The 19,799-nt window shown below is 31.4% G+C and overlaps 1 protein-coding gene across 1 annotated transcript; it reads left to right on the forward strand.

The window, feature by feature from the left end:
• Positions 1-2,369: 2,369 nt before the first annotated feature.
• Positions 2,370-6,945, forward strand: LOC112683684 (probable cytochrome P450 6a14). The gene is made up of 4 exons (XM_025554822.1): positions 2,370-3,575; positions 4,070-4,294; positions 4,712-4,963; positions 6,718-6,945. Exons 1-4 carry the CDS (start codon positions 2,654-2,656, stop codon positions 6,897-6,899), a joined length of 1,581 nt encoding a protein of 526 aa, XP_025410607.1. The 5' UTR covers positions 2,370-2,653; the 3' UTR covers positions 6,900-6,945.
• Positions 6,946-19,799: the final 12,854 nt, after the last annotated feature.

A 19,799-nucleotide genomic window follows, 5' to 3' on the forward strand; every position in this document is an offset into this window, starting at 1 on the left:
AAAAATTAATAACTTCTATAATAACTCCTACAGTATTTTGTATTTTTGTCACTGCATTCAAATCATTTACAACCAGATTAATTCTATGCGAAGCACAGTGAAAAAATGTTGCTTTAGAATATTTATCACAAATTATTTTCTGAACTCTATTTTCCTTTCCAGTCATTACTGAACATCTGTCAAAACCCAAGCCAACAAGTTAATTCATATCCCAACCGTATTTTTCAACAGAAATCAAAATAGAAGTACCTATACCAACTGCATCTAATGTTTATTGTACACTAAATCCTATGAATTTTTTTCTTATAGTTTTTAAACTATCAACATAACGAACACCAATCGAAAGTTGTTCAATGCCAGCAATATCGGAAGTTTCGTCAGCTAACAGTGAAAAACTCAAGCTATTATTTACTTTTCGAACAATTTGATCACATAATACATTTCCATATAATAAAATTAATTAACTTTGAATGCAAAGTGAGGTATATTTAGCTTTACTATGACATGTTGATAAATGCTCAGACAGAACACTATCTCCAGATTCAACACGAAATTTAAAAGATTATGAAAATTTCGCATATATCGCACAAAATATTATTGATGACAAAATCGGGACTAGCTTTTTTTTTTTTATTTTGTTCAATTTGTGAGTGTTGAGCAGTATTTAATTGATCTATAACACTTTTTTCTTTGTTGGATATAATTTTAAAAAAATCTGTTGATTGAGAAACCGAATCTCTATGCCATTCAGATAGTATATGTTTTTTTGCGTGAAAATGAAAATCTTTATAATTGGTAAATTCACTAACAATTAATGTTCCTAATGATCCTCTTTTAACGACAGGATGAAAAACAATGCTTCCATAAGCCGTCTTTTAAACGTCTAGAATAAACTAACCATCGATATTGTTTAAGCCATTCTATTTTAAAATTCCTTTTTTGTGCAATACTGTCATTTTTAAAATCACAACTATCAGAAGGAACATATGATTTTGTAAGTAATTTATATTTAAGTTCATCTGATAAATTTGATTCATTAATATAAAATCCTAAATGTGGATATGACTCACAATCATTTGGCGTATAATTAATAGTTAATGTAGGTACCCTATTTATTGACGTAGAACATTCCGGGTTTGAATTTACTTGAGCAGAAACACTTGTATTTTTCGATGTGTGTAGCTCAAGCACAGCAGATGCATTATCTTCATCAGATTTTTTTTTTAATTAAAACGATCGAATATTTATAGTAAAAATTGAAAATTTTAAAAAATAATATTGAATAATCACTAATGTAATGAGCACATAGTAATGAGCACTAAAATATAATGTCACACAGAAAGTGGACGACTAAAATTCAGTCAGTTTTGTCTGATAAAATAATTAAATTAAATTAAATAAATTAAATAATTTTACGTATAGGTATCTATACGGAATACAAACTAGTAGTTGAAACTACGACTTATCTATGATGTTAATATATGATAACAATGAGTATATTTTTATACTTATTTCATATATTAAAAGTGATATCAACAAATAATTTGCCTCGGTAATAAAGTAATATTATGGTAATATTTATTGAGATACAAGTTCATAATATTTTTTCAGGGAGGGAGGGCCTTGTCTTGCTCCCCCCCCAATGGGCGCCCATGAGCAACATTGCACTAAATTTGGGTAGGTAAAACGTACGCAATCATAATACATATTCAAATTAATTTTAAATAAATTCAAATTAATCACAAGGTCAACAACATTAATGTATTACAATTGCTTTAGCACTTTATTTTTAACCGTAACAAAACTAAACACTCTTCGTCTAATACAGTGGTTCTCAACCTTTTTTAAGCAGCGATCCGTTTAGAAACAACATTTTTTCAACTCCTCATAAAAATAAAAAATTAAATGAATTGCTTGAAAATAATATTTTAAAGATATTTTACTGAAAACAATTACAGATAATCAAACGCATGTCGACCTATTTTGATGGGTATTTATATAATTTACTTCAGGTTTAATTTATTGATAAATAGGTGAAACTATATTATTTAAAAATTATTACGATAAAAAAAGTCATGGCATGAATCTCAGCAAAATATATGTGTTTCAATTTTTACTTTTTTTCAGTTTTAAGTCCTAATGTAAATATTTTTGCTAAATATTTTACAATTATTTAATATTAGTAAATATTATGCTAAACACTATCCTACCACCCAAGACATGCATAGTTCCCCCTACCACCCAACACATGTTCATCGTCCCTCGTAACTTCTCAATTGCCGGCAAGTGGGCGATATCGCACTGATAATAACTAATACGTAGTTCGTAAATGGGTGCGTCAATGACGGCATGATTCATGTATATCGTAAGCACGCACGTACAACGTCCGTCCACTTTACTGCCACTCGTCGCATAAACATAAAGTTAGACTTAGTATTTACGCATTTTTAGACTCACCTCATACGTTATCGTCTATAAAAAAACCGAATGCGTGCATGCCCATTCAGACGTGTCGTTTAATACCACCGCTGTCGAATCGGCTTTTCCCTATATCTTCTTGTACTGGTCCTGTCGCATAACAGTACTTAGACGTAACTATTCCTGCCGCTCTCGCGTTACCTCTGCACGTGTTTCGCGCGCGATCGTTTCAACGATGGACGACGTCGCGAACGATCGGTCTGCCACCATCGCGGCTAACTGGTTGTTGGACCCGGTGTTCGGTTGGACAGTGGTGGCCGCGGTAGTCGTCTTCGTGCTCTTGTACCGTTTCTCCACGTCCGGCCACGACCGTTGGCGAATCGCGAACGTGCCGCACGATCGGCCGATGCCGCTGTTCGGCAACGCGTTCCGCATATTAACGGGGATCGAATCCCCACAAGAATTCTTCGACCGCGCGTACAAGCGGTTCGCCGGCGAAAAGGTGTGCGGCATGTACCAAATGACTACGCCGCTCCTATTAGCCCGCGACCCTGAACTGATCAGTCGCATCACCGTCCGTGACTTCGGACACTTCAACAGTCGCGGGATGAACACTAGCCCGGAGAACAACGTGCTGGCTGGTAGCCTGTTTTTCCTGAAAGGCGACCGATGGAAGACAATGCGCCAGAAGCTCAGCCCGGGGTTCACAACGAACCGGCTAAAGGACGCGCAAGACCGGATCGTCGAGTGCGTGGACCGGTTGACCATGACCATCGACCAGCAGATGTCTGTGTCTGACGGCGAAGGGATAGAGTTCAAGAAGTTGACCGCCAATTTCTCTACTAACGTCATAGCCACGTGCGCGTTTGGCCTTAAGCTGGACCAGACCTCGGAGTTCATAAAATACGGTAACAAGATGTTTCAGTCACGCATCCGGCAAATAGTCGTTCAAATGCTGATCATGTTGTGCCCGAGACTGGTGCAGTTCTTTGGGCTGAAACAGTTTCCGGAGGACTCGATCAACTTCTACCGTGCGGTTTTTACCGACCTTATCAGGTACAGACACGAGAATAATGTGGTCGGAAACGACGTGGCGCAGACTCTTATGCAAGCAAGGAAAGAATTGGTGCTTGACGGTGGTGACTTAACCGACAAAGGTATAGACGGACAAACGAACGTATAACGTGGTACCTTCTAAGCACTTTGTCCCTTCCAAAGTTATTTCGTTGACAAGGGGTCAAGTGCGAATCCGTGTACGACAATTTTCACAGAGATAATTGTTATTGTTAATTAATTTATAAATAATTTTACATGATACAAATAGTTACGCAATACAGTTTCGAGCATGTATTAAAGGATGATTTCTAAACATAAAATACCGCTCCTTTATAATTCAATATATAAACTTTAAAATCGGGAAACAAATTATTTGCAAACCATACAAATATGATACATAATATGTGGTTAGGTCCTTATAAAACTTCCCTATACCACTGTAACGCATTATAGACGGTTTTGTTTCGACTATCGTATATTTTTGCTCCACGTTTTAATTATACGCTACCCCAAAACTGTAAAAGTTCGTTTTACAAAACAATTGATTTTCGAGTGTTCAAAATATTGTAAATCGTTATGATTACACGTTTTGCAGCCAAGTTCACAGAATTGGACATTGTCTCAAACGCAATCCTACTGTTTGTGGCCGGCTCCGAAATCGTGTCAATCACAATAAGTTTTATGCTGTATGAATTAGCACTGAATAAGGACGTTCAGAATAAAGTACGTGAGGAAATTATCACAGTTATTAAGAAAAATGGTGGACAGTTAAGCTACAACTGTATTGCTGATCTTCATTACCTGAATAAGGTTTCGGAAGGTAATTCATTTTATAATAGTATATAATTACAGCGTTACTTGTATGTATACATATATATATATATGTGAATGTGGGCGACATACTTAATATTGACATCATATTTTTGTGTTTTTTTTATATATTATACTCACTAAAGGTTATTGGATAACTTTATGTCCTAATTTCTATTCAGCCATCAGAAAATAATCATGTATCGCTGATATTTATTTTATATAGAAGTTAATAGAATCAAAATACACTATTTACTATATTACAATAACATAAGCGACCAACACGTAAAATCGGCAAGATGATTGATAATACTAAAGCCTTTCATAAGAATATTTTTAATCTTACAGTATATATATTATAATAGTTTACATATACATCAGACTGCAGCCCTCATTTTGATTAAAAAAATTAATTATTGCGTTTCAGAGGTTTCCCGTTTGTACTCGATCACGTTAATGTTGTTCAGAGAAGCGACGGAAGATTATAAAGTACCCGATATGTCATTGGTTATCAGAAAAGGAGAAAAGATTGTTATACCGACATACAGCATTCACCACGACCCGAAATATTATCCCGATCCTTTCAAATTCGATCCAGAGAGATTCTCCGAGGAAGAAAAATCTAAACGACCAAACGGCACTTACCTGCCGTTTGGCAACGGGCCTCGGTTGTGCCTAGGTAACAGTTTTTAAAATTTAAACACTTGAAACCCCTTGAAAACACGTTGTTCATAACGATGTATGTAATAGGATTTTTTTTCAGTTGTTTACCTAAACTGTTTTGATATTCCTTCGCTCCTACCTGTTCATCATTTAACTACTATTGATTAGAAATTTACTTAAACATACTACCACAGAATTAATGAAATCAGAATAGTCACTTCTAAGTGTAAACAAAATTCAGCCACCATATTTTTGGAGTACTAATTACTTATCACACTAAAAGGGATAACTAGAGAACGGATTTATATGTAAATGCATATTTTTATTAAAACGAGATATTTAAGATTCGATAAGAAATGTTTATGATTTAAATTATTCCTATTAAAATTATGATACTTTTATTTTACATATTTTGGCATAATTACATATTTTTACATATTTCACTAATTTTTAAATATTTTTATCATTTCATCATTCATACGTCTTCTTCGTACGAAAATACAAGAAATTATTTCAAAATTAGATCCAGAAACTTTTATCGCTATTGGAAAAGCTCAAAATATTATGCAAAATGAAATACACCATGCAATTATACACATTTATTAAAAAGTTAATTAAAATATTTAAAATATTAAAAAATTTGAAAAAAAACTATCCTATATTTTAAGTTGGACCAAATTACACACGGTGTAAAAAATTTCAGCAAAATCGGTCCAGTAGTTTCGGAGATTATCGCGAACATACATCGTGACACGAAATTTTTATATATACAGATTTGTAAAAATGTATGACAAAAATGACAGAATATGGGGTTTTGAAACACAAATATACACGAGCACAAATTTCTCTATGTAAAGAAAAATTTCTAGAGCTAGATGAAGCCATGAAAAAAATTAGACAGGGAAATAACATTAAGAGAAGCAGCAGGACAAGGAATAGCTGGTCATCAAGGATTTAATCGATGCAACTGCAAAACTGGTTGTGGTACTAAAAAATGTGCTTACAATGCAGTGGAAATGTTGTGCAGTTCAAAATTTCATAGTAACCAAAATTGTACAAATAAATAATTTGTAATATGCGCGTATTTTATTATTTTATTATTTTTTTATTTTAACAATAAATCATTTTTATAAATAGTACCTATAGTAAAAAAATCAGTGTATTATTTGTGATTTATCATCATTTACCACCAGTTTTGGTAAATGACATCAATGACCGGTGAAAGATGTACATTTGAATTTAAAATCTGGTTTTTTACATCATTTACCTACATAATCGAATCATTTTGGTAAAAGACGTCATTCACCGGAGAATGATGACATTCACCAATATTCATCTTTTACCGTAACATATACATATGATATCTATATATGAGATATATTTACTACATTATTTACTTGTACACTCATTTTTATAACTCAAAATTAATATTCATGTGTTCAGCCCTAATTGTATATACTTTTTTAATTTATGCTTATTCCCTCAATCAGGAAAAGTTCCAATGATCCTTTTCAACAATCCAAACGAAACGATTTTTCACCCTTGTTATAGTATACATTTTGCAATGACTCCATGTAATACGCTAAAGTTTTGCCACAGAACAGATAGCGATTTTCATTGGTGTTCAAATGTATTGACCATAAGAAAACTGAATGAACTTTTGACACTATAATGCGTACATATTTAACACGTTAAATTAATAAATTTGAGAGGCTAATTTCACACACGATTGTCTAATCGATTTGTATGTCACTTGTTTATGTGTTTTAGGAAAACGATTAGCCGAGTTGGAATTGAAACTGGCCGTATCAATAATCCTACAAAAATACGAAGTTATGCCTTGCAAAAAAACCGAAATCCCTATACAAGTAAAAGCTCCGACTGGATTTCTTTCTCCAAAAAATGATCTTTGGTTGTGTTTCAAACCAATCGCAGTTCACAACGACAATTAACGAGTTGACCAGACGATACATTTTATTATTATATAATATTATTATAAAAACATTTTTAAATATTTTAATTTTTATCAAATTATATTTCTTACATTATTTGCTTTTAAATAAATTAGTGTAAACAAATAAGCAATAAAATTATATTTTTTTATGATTTTTATTTATAACATATTTGAAAATTGAAAACATGTACCTATTTGTTTTCTTAATTCCTTCTAGCGTTGGCCACGAAGCAATGCGAGAAACAGTTTCGGGGCCGTCGTCGGTTTAAAAACGGAAAAAAAAAAAAATTCCTTCTAGCATAAATATCGCGTTAGATTTGGGATGCATTAAAATTATTTAGCAGAAAGTTATTATCAGAAATATAAATCTTCAGTTAGTTATAACTAGGACTCGGAATTTAATGTTCTTAATAATATAAAATTTAGCATTTTTACAACCATAGATAATAAAGACTTATTAGTATCTACTCATATGTTGACAACATAGTTTCTTATAAATGATTTCTATACTTAACCGAGTATAATAATAATTCAGTGGCATACGCAGGGGGTGGACTAACGGGCTGAAGCCCCCCTCCCTATTGACGTATTATTATTTTTTTTTGTGAGCAAATAATATGGTGTATTCATATAAATATTAAATATACTACACTTAGGTCGTAATAATTTAATTTCCCATCGTTAGTATTAAGTAGCTACACATATTAATTTAATATCTATTTTAGTAACACACTACTCAGTTGTGTTGCTCATCGGCATTCCTCCCACACTCTCCGGCTTTGTCATGTTCAGTCCTGTATATTTTTATGCAACTACTAAATCAAAGAAAAACTAGAAGGAAAAAAAACAAAGATATATAGACTATAGTCTACAATCTATATCGACGATATAAATTATAGCCTATATTATGGATTTAAAACAGGGTTCCCAAACTGCACCGCGGTGCCCTAAGGGCACCACAACCACTTTCTAAGGGCACCGTAATCTACGGTTCATAACAAATAGTTTAAAATGTGTAAGATTGTTTTTTCTTATTGTTTTCGTAAAAACTTTATAGAAAATAATGTAATATTTTCTATTATATAATCAATATAACTATCCTCATTTTAACCTTATAATATTTTTATATAATAATTATAATCATAATAACAATCATTTTTATTTATCTAATTTTTATGCTTAAAAATGCATTAATTTATTACTAAGTTAAATTTTATTAAAATTAATAAAATTGGTTATCAATAGATCTTAATTTGTTTCTGTCTTTAATGTTATTCAAAGCCAGGGCACCGTGGCTAAATTGGGTCCAAAAAAAGGCACCGCGGAAAAAAAAGTTTGGGAACCGCTGATTTAGAAGATATCTTCTAAGACCGTGGTCCAGTGGCGTACTGAATATAGGTCTAAATGATATAGATATGATATGATATAGGTCTAAGTTAAAAAGGGGTGGGTGGTTGTTGGATAATAATATGTATATAATATATGTATAATAATAATATGAATTTAAATATGGGTGGCTGGGTGGTAAACTAGACTTTGCAATTGGCATCAAAAACATTTTTATCTCGGCACGCCACTGCCACTGCCTATATCAATAACGAAAACTGATTAGAATCTAATCTGTGGTCTTACTACACTTGTCAGTTGCTGCCTTCTGGCAAGATAGTATTGTGTTATCCGTATAAAGATAATTCCCATAATGTTTATATAGCGAGTATGTACTATTAAATGTATATTGTACACTGTATTTTATTTATTCTGTACATTGTTAATTTTGGTTATATATCTACTATGGCCATATTTGATCTAATTTTTGATTTTATAAATCTTATATTCATGTGTACTTTGTCCATTTAAGTAAACTGTAAAGTATTATTATAACAGCAGTATAAAAGTATGTATGTATATTTAGCATTTAATTTAAATATTTATTTTCAAGTCCCCCCCCCCCAATTGAAAAATCTTGTGTACGCCACTCTAATAATTAATAATACAACATCGACTTTCCTATTTCGTTAATAATTAATAGTAAAATAAACATTGTACAATAATACACAAAAATACAAAAAATAATAATGCAATATACATAAATACCTAAAAATAATATGAAATGGTTATTAGTCAATATTTTCATTTTTCAAAACTATAAGTAAGTATGATTAAACTTGTCTTCACAATTAATATATCATTATATTTATCTATTAAAGATTTTTTGATAATATTTTATTACCTATCTGTTGAAATTTAGTATCATATATGATACTAAATATTAATAAATCATTTATAATATTAATAAATCATTACCAAATACTAAGTATATGATACACTTATCTTATTGTATCTCAGGGACGTATTTTAAGGGGGGTGGCAAAGGGGCGATCGTCCCTCCTGAAACCGTATTTAAGGAATTTATTATATTTGGGATACCTACACATTTCAAATTTTTTTAATATAGATAATTTTAAAACGAAATCAAATTACGCGTGGCTATAAATACTGAATTGGGCTTTTTATCGGATTCATATTTAGTAAAAAAATCAAATAAAACACAAACGTAATTTTCAAAACACAGGCAGGTGTTAAAAAATAACTACACAAAAGCGAATTCTAAGTGGATCTGGCATTAGAAAAAAAAACCACAAGTATTAAAGATTCACCTGATTTATGTAAATGTTACCAAAAATTTTACTTGTAAATTTTAAGCCTAAATTAAAGAAAAAATTGAGCCCCCCCCCCCAAGAAGTTAGTCTAAATACGCCCCTGTTGTATCCTAATGCTTAATATTTATACAGTTAACAATTAAGGACTATAAAATATGTTTGTGTTATTATTTATAATATAACAATACTAATCCACAACAAATTGTATACAATTGCTCAATATATTCACAATGAGCCACTATGTACAAGTCCATTTTATTGACTTATGATATTGGTCAAATATTGCATTTTAAAAAATAAAGATACTAGAATATCTAAATTTAGTTGGAGCTACTGACTTCCAATATTAGTCAACGCATGACAAAATATTTTATATTTCAAAAATTGTGCGGAAAAGTCCTGGCGCATGCGTGGTAAGCACTTGGAACATTGAGATTTGTCCCGGCGCAGATCCAATCATGTGCGCGTACCTTGTACCATTGATTATAGAATAGTTTTAAGAATAGAATATCTAAGATAGAATCTATTCTATAATCAATACTTGTACTTATCGTGTACCGGCACCGAACCTAATTACTGTAAAATCTTCTAGATAGCGCTGCCTTCGCTGTCTCAACGTTTAATGCATTTTCATTATTTTCTTGACATTCAGGCATTAAGGCATTAAAAAGAAATAATGCATTAAAATGTTGTTATTACATATTTGAGTAAAGTTCGATGTATTGTTGAAGTTGTATTACTTAAAATAATATGGTTTCTTGATTCTTTAGGACATTTCAAAATTAAAAATATATAATAATGTGATTTCATGATATTTTTATTGTATAATAATTTTTTATGCCCGAATGCAATTGGATTATAATTCAAGCAATTTCAAGTTAAGTTCAATATAATTTTTGAACCACATTATCATTGGTAATGAAAGTACTTAATCGGAATCCTAAACTATAAACCTCAAAGTTTTTATTACAATTTTGACAATTTATGTAATTATCTAAAATTTCAGTTGCAGTTGTAGATATAAAACACGAAACGTCTATAATTGTTGTGTATCATTAAAATATGATAAATTTTGTCCCTTACTCGAAACATTCGTCTTTGCAATAAGTATTCGGATAACCGTTGAGAAGCCTCATAGCGTATCTTAAAGGGATTTTACTTATTGTTTTCATCGAAGCAATTATAATGGGAAAGGGGAAAAAGTATAGTTAAACTTAACAAGTTCAATAAAAGAGTCAGTGAGTTTAACATAATTTAGAAATGATGAATACAATAGTGTTTTTATTAAATTTGTAATACCATTAACAGCTATAAACATGCTGTTTGGAGTACTGAGTGGTGGACAGGAAAATAGAATAGAGTATGAGTTTTGCAGAAATGAGATTGCTTAGATTGATGAGTGGAATGACAAGAGAAAATAGAATAAGGAACAATGAACGAATATATGAGAGGCATTATTGGTGTAGCATCGTTAATGGACAGGATGAGAGAAATACACTTCAATGGTTTGGGCATGTGATGAAGCGAAAGGAAACAAAAGCAGTAAGAGTGGTTATTAAAATTAACGTTGAAGGGAAAAAGGAAGAGAGATCAAAAAAGAGATGGTTGAATACGATTGAGAATGATATGAGGGCTGGTTGGCCTGTACGTAGTAGATGTAGAAAATTGAGATGAGTGGAGATTAAGAACAAGGGTGGTCGACTCCAAATATTTGAAGAAAGGCGAAGGCGAAGGAGAAGAAGAAGAATCGTATTAACAAAGAAATGAGATAAAAAGTTACGGTGTAGTAGTCGCCCTAAACAAATGTTGATATGATATGGTCGATGGAGACAGAATAGCCGTGACAGAGTTGGAATGTTGACACACCTAGAGACAAAGTGTAATGGAAGAAATGGATTTCGGCAGCCAAAAGTTTGTTAAAGATCTGTAACACTAAAAGTTAATTTCTTTCTTTATTGGCTTTTACGGATAATTTAGGTCCATTGCTACAATAATCAATTACCTCCACTCATCTCAATTTTAAGCTAGTTCCTTTCCGTTGTTTTCTCTAAAAAAATTAATAATTATTAATTAATAATAATTAGGTTTATATCATACCGGCTTTTTCCCGAACAATTTACGAAAGACTATGAAAATAATAAACCGTAACTCAGTCAAACGTCTTGAAATGTTATGCTTTCACAGTATACTGAACAAGATCTCAAACTATGACCAGCTATAAATATTTTTAAAGAGACTATTTACGCAACCGGCTTAGCCTCCTTTTAGCTGCTCGGATATGGGAGTGTCGGGGTAAAATTCTTTAGTAATAAGCACAAAAACAATATGGCTATTACCAACTGTCGCATTATCACGAAACCTGAGTTCCAAAACATTAGCACAGACTTCCAAGTCCCGACCAACTCACGTGAATAATAATACCGTGTTCACGTCCATAATGATTTTCTCAAACGCGTTCTACGACCCGAATGCACTACACTTGTAGCGCACGTGTTATGTATCACATGTTGCATATTACTCACTTCCATTGTCGTGTGCGACTCGTGACTGAGCCCAAGTCACAAGCCTCTGGTGTACGAGCTGAAACGCTGTCCACGATCAAAAAACACATGCGATATGGGCAGGGACGAGTCCACAATTAGAGAACTGTGGGTCAGGTTATTTCAAGAGTGCACTAATTAGAGCTGAAATTGAATTATAAATGTACGCTTTGTAATAAAAGAAAAAACAATATGATCATATAATAAGTGTTTTTAAGTTTATTCATAATTATCATTGAAAACATTAACATTTACATTATTTTTTGTAAGATTCCATCTTACTGTACTAAACAATTAAACCAGTGGCATCATTTGAAGGATGGCAAATGAGACATTTTCTCTAGTCTAGTATCAATCCATAGTCGACATACTTAAAAACTATAAGTCTTCAAATGAACAATTTTGTCAATATATATTAGTTGTGTATCAGCTGACCTACTAGATCTCTCCCCCCATATCTGCCTCTGGTTATGGGTCATTCGGTGTTGCTAGCCAAACAACAAATCGTGTACGATGTTTTGTGCAGTCGCAAACAACGCAAATATTTCGATAGGAACATTACGATTTAAATGTTTTTCGTATACGCTGCGTTATTTACTTGTATGGCTGCGCAGGTTTTTACCACGTGTTTGAACAGCCGCTTTTCGATTACCGATACCGGCTGGTTGGAGTTGCCGTTCATCTCACGTTTTAAACCGTGTCCAAGGAATGTCAAGACTAAATCGACATAATCTTAATAATACCGCTTGTGGAATTTTCCGGTCTCGCGATAAGAATCTAAAATTTTTATAGATATGAAATCCGATTGAATTCGATCGAAAGCCATTCCACAGTTGCGCTCGAGTTCCTACAACGTTTTATTCGAGTATAAATATTTATCATCGGACGCGCGGATATTTGTAAAACACTGTTATACCGCAAGACTATATTGTTTAAGATTGGACACCGTAACATATATTCTATGTATAAATATACAATGGACCTTAATATTATGAAAAGTGAATGAAACTTAATGCACTTATATGAATTATCGTTTTACTACAAGTTAATGGTCAACCGAAAGCGATAATCTATTTATATTAAAATTCAAATACCATTCACTTACCGATTGGTTACCCGAAATTACCACATCATTTATTTGAAATGGCAAAGGAATATACTTATTACTATTTCTAGGTTCAATAGAAAATAATTTTCGAAAATCCCATTTCTAATGGTCAATAGTTTTGGTTAATTGAATGGGTGGGGATTTACATATATATTTTTCAATTTTCGGTTACCCAGGAAATATTTCAATTTGTTTTACATGTTGATTTTAATAATTACATTGAGAAGTGTTTGAGCAAGGTCCCGAATCCAAAATTGGTCGGGGTGACCACACTTCAATTGGTGCCGGATATAAAATATCACAGAACAAAAAGCGAACGGTTTTAAATTATAAGATCTTTATTATAATCAAAACGCGGCAACAACTAACGTATACAACAAAAGAAAAACCGAACACAGCAGTAATAATATAATCGCACAACGGATTAAAATAAACTGTGTCTACGTGGTGATGACGACTTGAATTTACAACCGGTCGCCACCGGGTTAGAAGGCAGGTAGGAACGATAGGTCAGTTCTAGAATATTCGAGACAATACCTAAGATAGATAAGAAGACCGTACGGTCGCGTGCACGTTGGAGAGCGTTGCGTGGTGAGCGATGAGCGATGAGCGGCGAGCGTTGAGCGGTGACCGATGAAGTGTGCACACTAAACAGCACGCGATGAACGTTGCTTACATCATTATTTTATTTTAGTGTAGTGACTTAGAGCACCATGGCACTAAGTTCGGAAGTTCGTCGTATTTTATTGTTCGAAAATTCGTTTTTGCAAAGACTACACCTCTTAACTAAAAAAAAAAATATGTGTTCACGAAATGAATAAAAAACGAAGTGTTCTAGGCAAGTTCCATCATGTATATGAAGAATTAAGACTTGATCGAGAGATTTTTCAAATTTTTACATATGTCAATAGAAACCTTTGATTTTCTTCTATCTAAAGGTCAATTCAAATTAACAAATCCGGTGACAAATTTCAAAAAATTTCAAAATTTCTGCGGCTGAGTGACTTTATGTCACTCTAAGGTAAGTCATTAAATACGATTTTGTTTTAATTATTATATTATTATGTAGGTAGGTATTCAGTATAAATATTGAAATTGTTTTTATTAAACATTCTCCTTTAAATATTTTATAAAATCTGTATCTATAAAACAACTGTATTAAGACTTCTAAGGTTTAAAAAATAAACAAAAAACAAACAAATTTAATAAAAAAACCATAATAATATAATATTACCTATTCCTAACTGGAAAATATACAACAGCTCCAATTTCATGCCACAATTTATTGTTTTTTCAGGTTTTTTATAATCGGGGTGTCTTATCATTCCATAAAGATGGTTTTCCCTGCACTTCTGTTATGAGAAGTTTTCGACTTGCATTTGTAAAATGTACTTTTTGAGAGCACATGATGTTTTATAAAACACATTTTAATTAATACCAATGCAAAATATAAATACAACGCCCAACAACAACGCTCACAAATCAAGTCGTCTTGAAATATAAACAACGCATCGGCACAGCGCATCGCAAACGCTCAACGCCCGGAATCAGTATGATCACAGTTCTGATAAAATTACCGTGTTTGATTTATTTTTGTCAACGCCCGCCGCTTATCGCCCATCGCTCACCGCGCAATGCTATCAAATGTGCACGCGGCCTACCTGTCCGTCTCGAATATTCTAGAAAAGTTGAGACTATTCTCGTTAACTATCGAACTGTACCCAACAAGAAGTAAAGTATGTAGTAAATATAAATAAATAAACGCCACAATTATATGCTTACATGTCTACATTGAAGTAGTATAAAATTGCTTTAATCCAAAATAGTATACATTCCGTCCGTATACAGTCCGTTGCTAGGCTGGGTTATTCAGCTAGTCCTAATATATTGTCCATTAAAAAAATACGTTTTAGAAATTAATGGTTTAAAGATTCTGTAACCACTATATTAGCTTATTTACATTATTCCTGGGCTTTTCTTTTTTTTAATTATTATATATTATTTTTATTTTTTATGAGGAGTAGTGATCTTTAAGACAACAGCCCTCCTATATTATATAAATACGAATACAGTTAATACGTAACACATGAAATAAATAAATACATTTTATATTATCTATAAATGTTATATTATTTTAAATTATTAATCTAATATTTATGAAAAGTACATATATATATACATGTGTGATTACATAATAATAATAAATAATAAAAATAATTTATAAATGTATATTTTCAACACACAGATTATCAATAATTGACTTAACTAAGTACTTTTGTTTAATTGAAATTGTTGAAATATGTCCATGCAATATCATATATACACGTAGCACCTTTTTGAGATATTTTTTTCTCCATTTTAAAAAGAAGAAAAAAATAAGAAAAAAAATTAATAAAAATATATAAAAATAAATTTAAATGTTCCAGCCAAAAAAAGTTCAATTATTAACGTGAAGAATTAAATTATAATTAGTAATATAATTTAGTACATATTATGTCATATTATATTACCACACTTAAGAAAATTTTAATCTAAGGATATACTAGGTAACACACAGCATTATAAATTACTTATAGTTAATGGACCACTAAAATGAATAATAACGAACGCCAATAAGGATCCGTATCTTTTGCTATTCAGGATCATAAATAATCCTGGAGACATTGTGCGTATTTTTGTTTTTAAAAGATAAACAATTTTAACGTTTTATCTAATTGCATAAGATAAAATGAGTAAATATTACCACGCGTTTATCCGTTTACACTAATTAAATAAAATATACATATATTATTATTATGTACATAACGATGTCTAGTAATCAAAGGATAACTAAACATAAGATTAACTGACTAATTACAAATTTAGCCAATGCTATTGATTAATGTGAAATTTTCGGTTTTTTTTTTAGCCTCCAATACAAATGGGTAATCTAACCAACCGCTTTCGGCTAATAACTATATAACATTAGCCATACAATAAAAACTAAATTTAAATTTGTATTCATATCTTGGATAGTTGGACAGAGGTAGACCATGCACATGGTAAGTAATATTATACTCAGATTTTTCAGCTATGTATTTCGTCTGTTTAAAATCGTATGTTGTCTATTTATCGTCTGTGATCTTAATATTAGGTGTAATTTGAAAAAAAATTAACTCCGAAAATCTATTATATGAAAATGTAATTAAAATAAGTTCTAGTAAAAGGGAAGATAACAGTGGTTCTTTACGTCTGAAAAATATAGCGGCATTATTAATGTAGTGAAGTGCGCGAGATTAGTTGCGATAAAAACATCGTTGAACTAACCGATGCCATTCAGATTGGAGACGAAGGAAAACTCACTGAACCTACGTAAAGGAAAAATTTTATATTACGTGAAAAAATGAAGATTTGTACAAAATATTATACGAAACACATATACATTTTGAGTACGATGAAAAACATCGAATTATATCAGTCATTATCAGGAGGTCAAGGTTTTCATAAATTTTTTTGTAAAGGTGGTTGTATAAATAAAAAAATTTAAATGTATAAATTGATCTGTATTACGAGTAAGTAATTCAAAAATACCATAACAGTTTAACGTGAAGCAAGGACGTACATAAGGAGGGGTCGGGTCCGGACCCCCATTGAAATTTCTACATACTCAAAGATTTAATAGTAAATAGTATAATAATAGTATATCGTGTATTTTAATTTCCTATTATCTTCAATATACAAAGTTTATAGATTATATAATATACCTATAGTGTATAAGCCATACTATAGTATATTAACAGTAATTTGTTGGTATTGAGTTAAACTATAATTATAATTGGAGATAAAATAAAAATTTTGGACCTCCCCCACATAAGAAATTCCTGGGTATGCTTCTAACGTGAAGTGATGATTAAATAAAAAAAATGAATTAATCTATTCTATTTTTTTAAAGTACGAATAGGTATCTATTTTTAAATTGAAACTTTTCGCGTGACTTATATCGTTACATTACTTGTTTGGGTAATGTTATTTGTTCATTAGTTATATGCAGCTGGATGTTAATTTTTTATGGATAAGGTGGATTAAAATGTTAACATAGCATTGGTTAAAACGATGATTGACCGGCTAATCTTTAGTAAAATCGTTTTTCGGCCACACTAGCCATAACACTTACATGAAGTTTTGCGAACATGAAGACTTAAATCAATTGTTTGCGTAAACAACAAAAGAGTTTGCGTAATCCAATGTTAATTAAATCACGTGAATGGAAATGATGCGTCTACAATATTATAATAGCTGTGTTATCAAGTCGCACGAAAAAAAAAAAATGAACGCTTGGTCACGAGTATGTCGTTGTTGCCACAGTTACCGTTTTTGCGCGGCATATGAGCACCTCCGTAACATAATAGTCGAGTTGACAACAGTAAACGTGTACATTGTGTTTCGATGAAATTAATAGCATTGCCTCCGACTTGGCAATGATCTTTTGACCAAGACTACGGAAACAATGAAGTTCAACGTAAGTAATATTGCGATAGTACTGACGTAGGCTGTACTATCGTAATATTAGCCGCTGTTACGAAAACGAACTATTCATCATCGTATACTGCAGTTTGGATCATCTTAAATACACGTGACTTCATACCGTATTCTTTCTATATTGAACATCGTCGTGTTACATTGGCATATAAATAATTTATTAATTCATTATTATTGCGTACCAACCGTGGTAGTTGAAATCACGCACCAGTTATATTGGGTGTGAAATTATTATCAATTTTATTAGAACATACTGCTTGAATTCCTGATTATTTTCCAATTGACAGTTATTCAATTTACCCTAAATATACATCGATTAAAATATTCGCTGAAAAATCGACCAACAAAATATTATGTGCTTCTCGCCGCGGTAGGTGGATGGTAAATGTATTCATTTAACTATTTGAAAATACAAAAAACTTGTAATTTCGTAACCTCACTACCAGAAGATATATAAAATAGGCTGTTATTTCTAGATGAGTAGAAATATGAAGAGAAATAAATTACAGTTTCCACGAGGCGAGTTTCCACGGTGCGTGGCCCGGCGAACCACGAGCTTACCCAAGCCGACCAGAACTCCTCCAAAATGAAACCGCCGAATTTTTCAGTTCAAAATGACTATGATCTAAATCAGACGCAAATTGCTGCTTGTTCAGCTACTTATGCTAAATCGGATTGTGTGATAGAATCATAAATCATTGAATAATGAAGCTAGGTGAGATATTATTCGATTTATACGTTTGTTATCTCATACTCTAAAAAATTATTTTTCGTAGACGCTCTAGGATACGGATTGAAATTGTTTTGAAGTATATAGATTTATTGCTGCGCAATGAAAGTGCACTGACAAGAAAACAAATTGTGTAGGCGGGATTTGCTTAATCTAAACCGGACCAGTATGATCACAAACACATATAATACATAATAAATACTTCAATTTCCATTCGATTTATTATTTATTTAAATTTAAAGCAAATATTTGAATTTGGAACTATTTAATTTGTGTTGCAAAATAATTATATCGAATTTATATTTTGATAAGTGAGTAACTCTACTGCACCTACGCAGGCCCACTCAACTATCGTAAATCCAATTTATCCTACAATTGACAATTTTTTATTTTTATTTTAAATTTATTTTGATGATTAATTAAGTAATTGAATATTACAGTAATTTATATAATAATTATAGATTTTATTCAATATAAATTTTTTTAGTTAAATATTATATTATTTTCGTTATCTGTTGTTTTAAAATAAGTAAAAATAATGCTTAGACAAATAATTATTATTAGAATATTAACTAGTACATTAAAATACGAGTATATAATATATATGAGTTAATTATAGTTACATTTTGATTTGACACTACCAAAATAATAATCCCTTTACTGGATGTATTCATGTCTTCAATCGTGTCATTTGTATTGATATTTCGGATTCGTTTTAGGATCCATCTTCAGAGCATAAATTCATAGACAGGTAGTTGAGAACATACAGAATGATTTTTGAACAGTAATATTAATTATTGATTTCATCCATATTATCACTTAGAAATTGAGCACACTGACTGCGTTCTCTTTTATTTATAGTTAATCTTGATTTTAATTCGAAAATATTATGTTGTATCGTTTTCTTTGCTTCTATACTTTTTGTTTTTACTTGTTTACATTAAATTCTACTGTAAATTTAAAGTTAGTGTTTTTTTATGTTATTGTCTGACATAGGTTTTTATTTTCTTTAAAGTGTATTTTCCTTATTTTTTTAATTTAAAGACAATTATTGGCCCACGAATTATTTATTTTCTATCTATTTTCCCTTTTTTTTTTCTTTCCTATTCTATTTCTCGATTTTAATTTCTTCTCATATTGTATGTTTTCCATTGTTTGTCACTCAAAAAAAAAAAAAATAAATAAATAAATAAAATCAAACTACAGATAAATATTCAATTTAATTACTTAGACCTTACAGCTCACAAAAACCATTTTTGTTTACGAAGTCGTTTTCTACCAGTGACTACTTTATCGGCTAAATGCATTATTGAAGCACGCTATTAAAGAGATGAATGTGTGC

Source organism: Sipha flava, unplaced genomic scaffold, assembly GCF_003268045.1.
Source record: "Sipha flava isolate LNK unplaced genomic scaffold, YSA_version1 232_pilon_pilon, whole genome shotgun sequence".
Taxonomy (NCBI): Eukaryota; Metazoa; Arthropoda; class Insecta; order Hemiptera; family Aphididae; genus Sipha; species Sipha flava.

Bases quoted from the DNA above. Each gene is read 5' to 3' on its own strand.
- LOC112683684 (XM_025554822.1), top strand. From the start codon at position 2,654: ATGGACGACGTCGCGAACGATCGGTCTGCCACCATCGCGGCTAACTGG. The intron at 3,576-4,069 runs GTATAGACGGAC...CACGTTTTGCAG, and splicing joins TGGTGACTTAACCGACAAAG to CCAAGTTCACAGAATTGGAC. The intron at 4,295-4,711 runs GTAATTCATTTT...ATTGCGTTTCAG, and splicing joins CCTGAATAAGGTTTCGGAAG to AGGTTTCCCGTTTGTACTCG.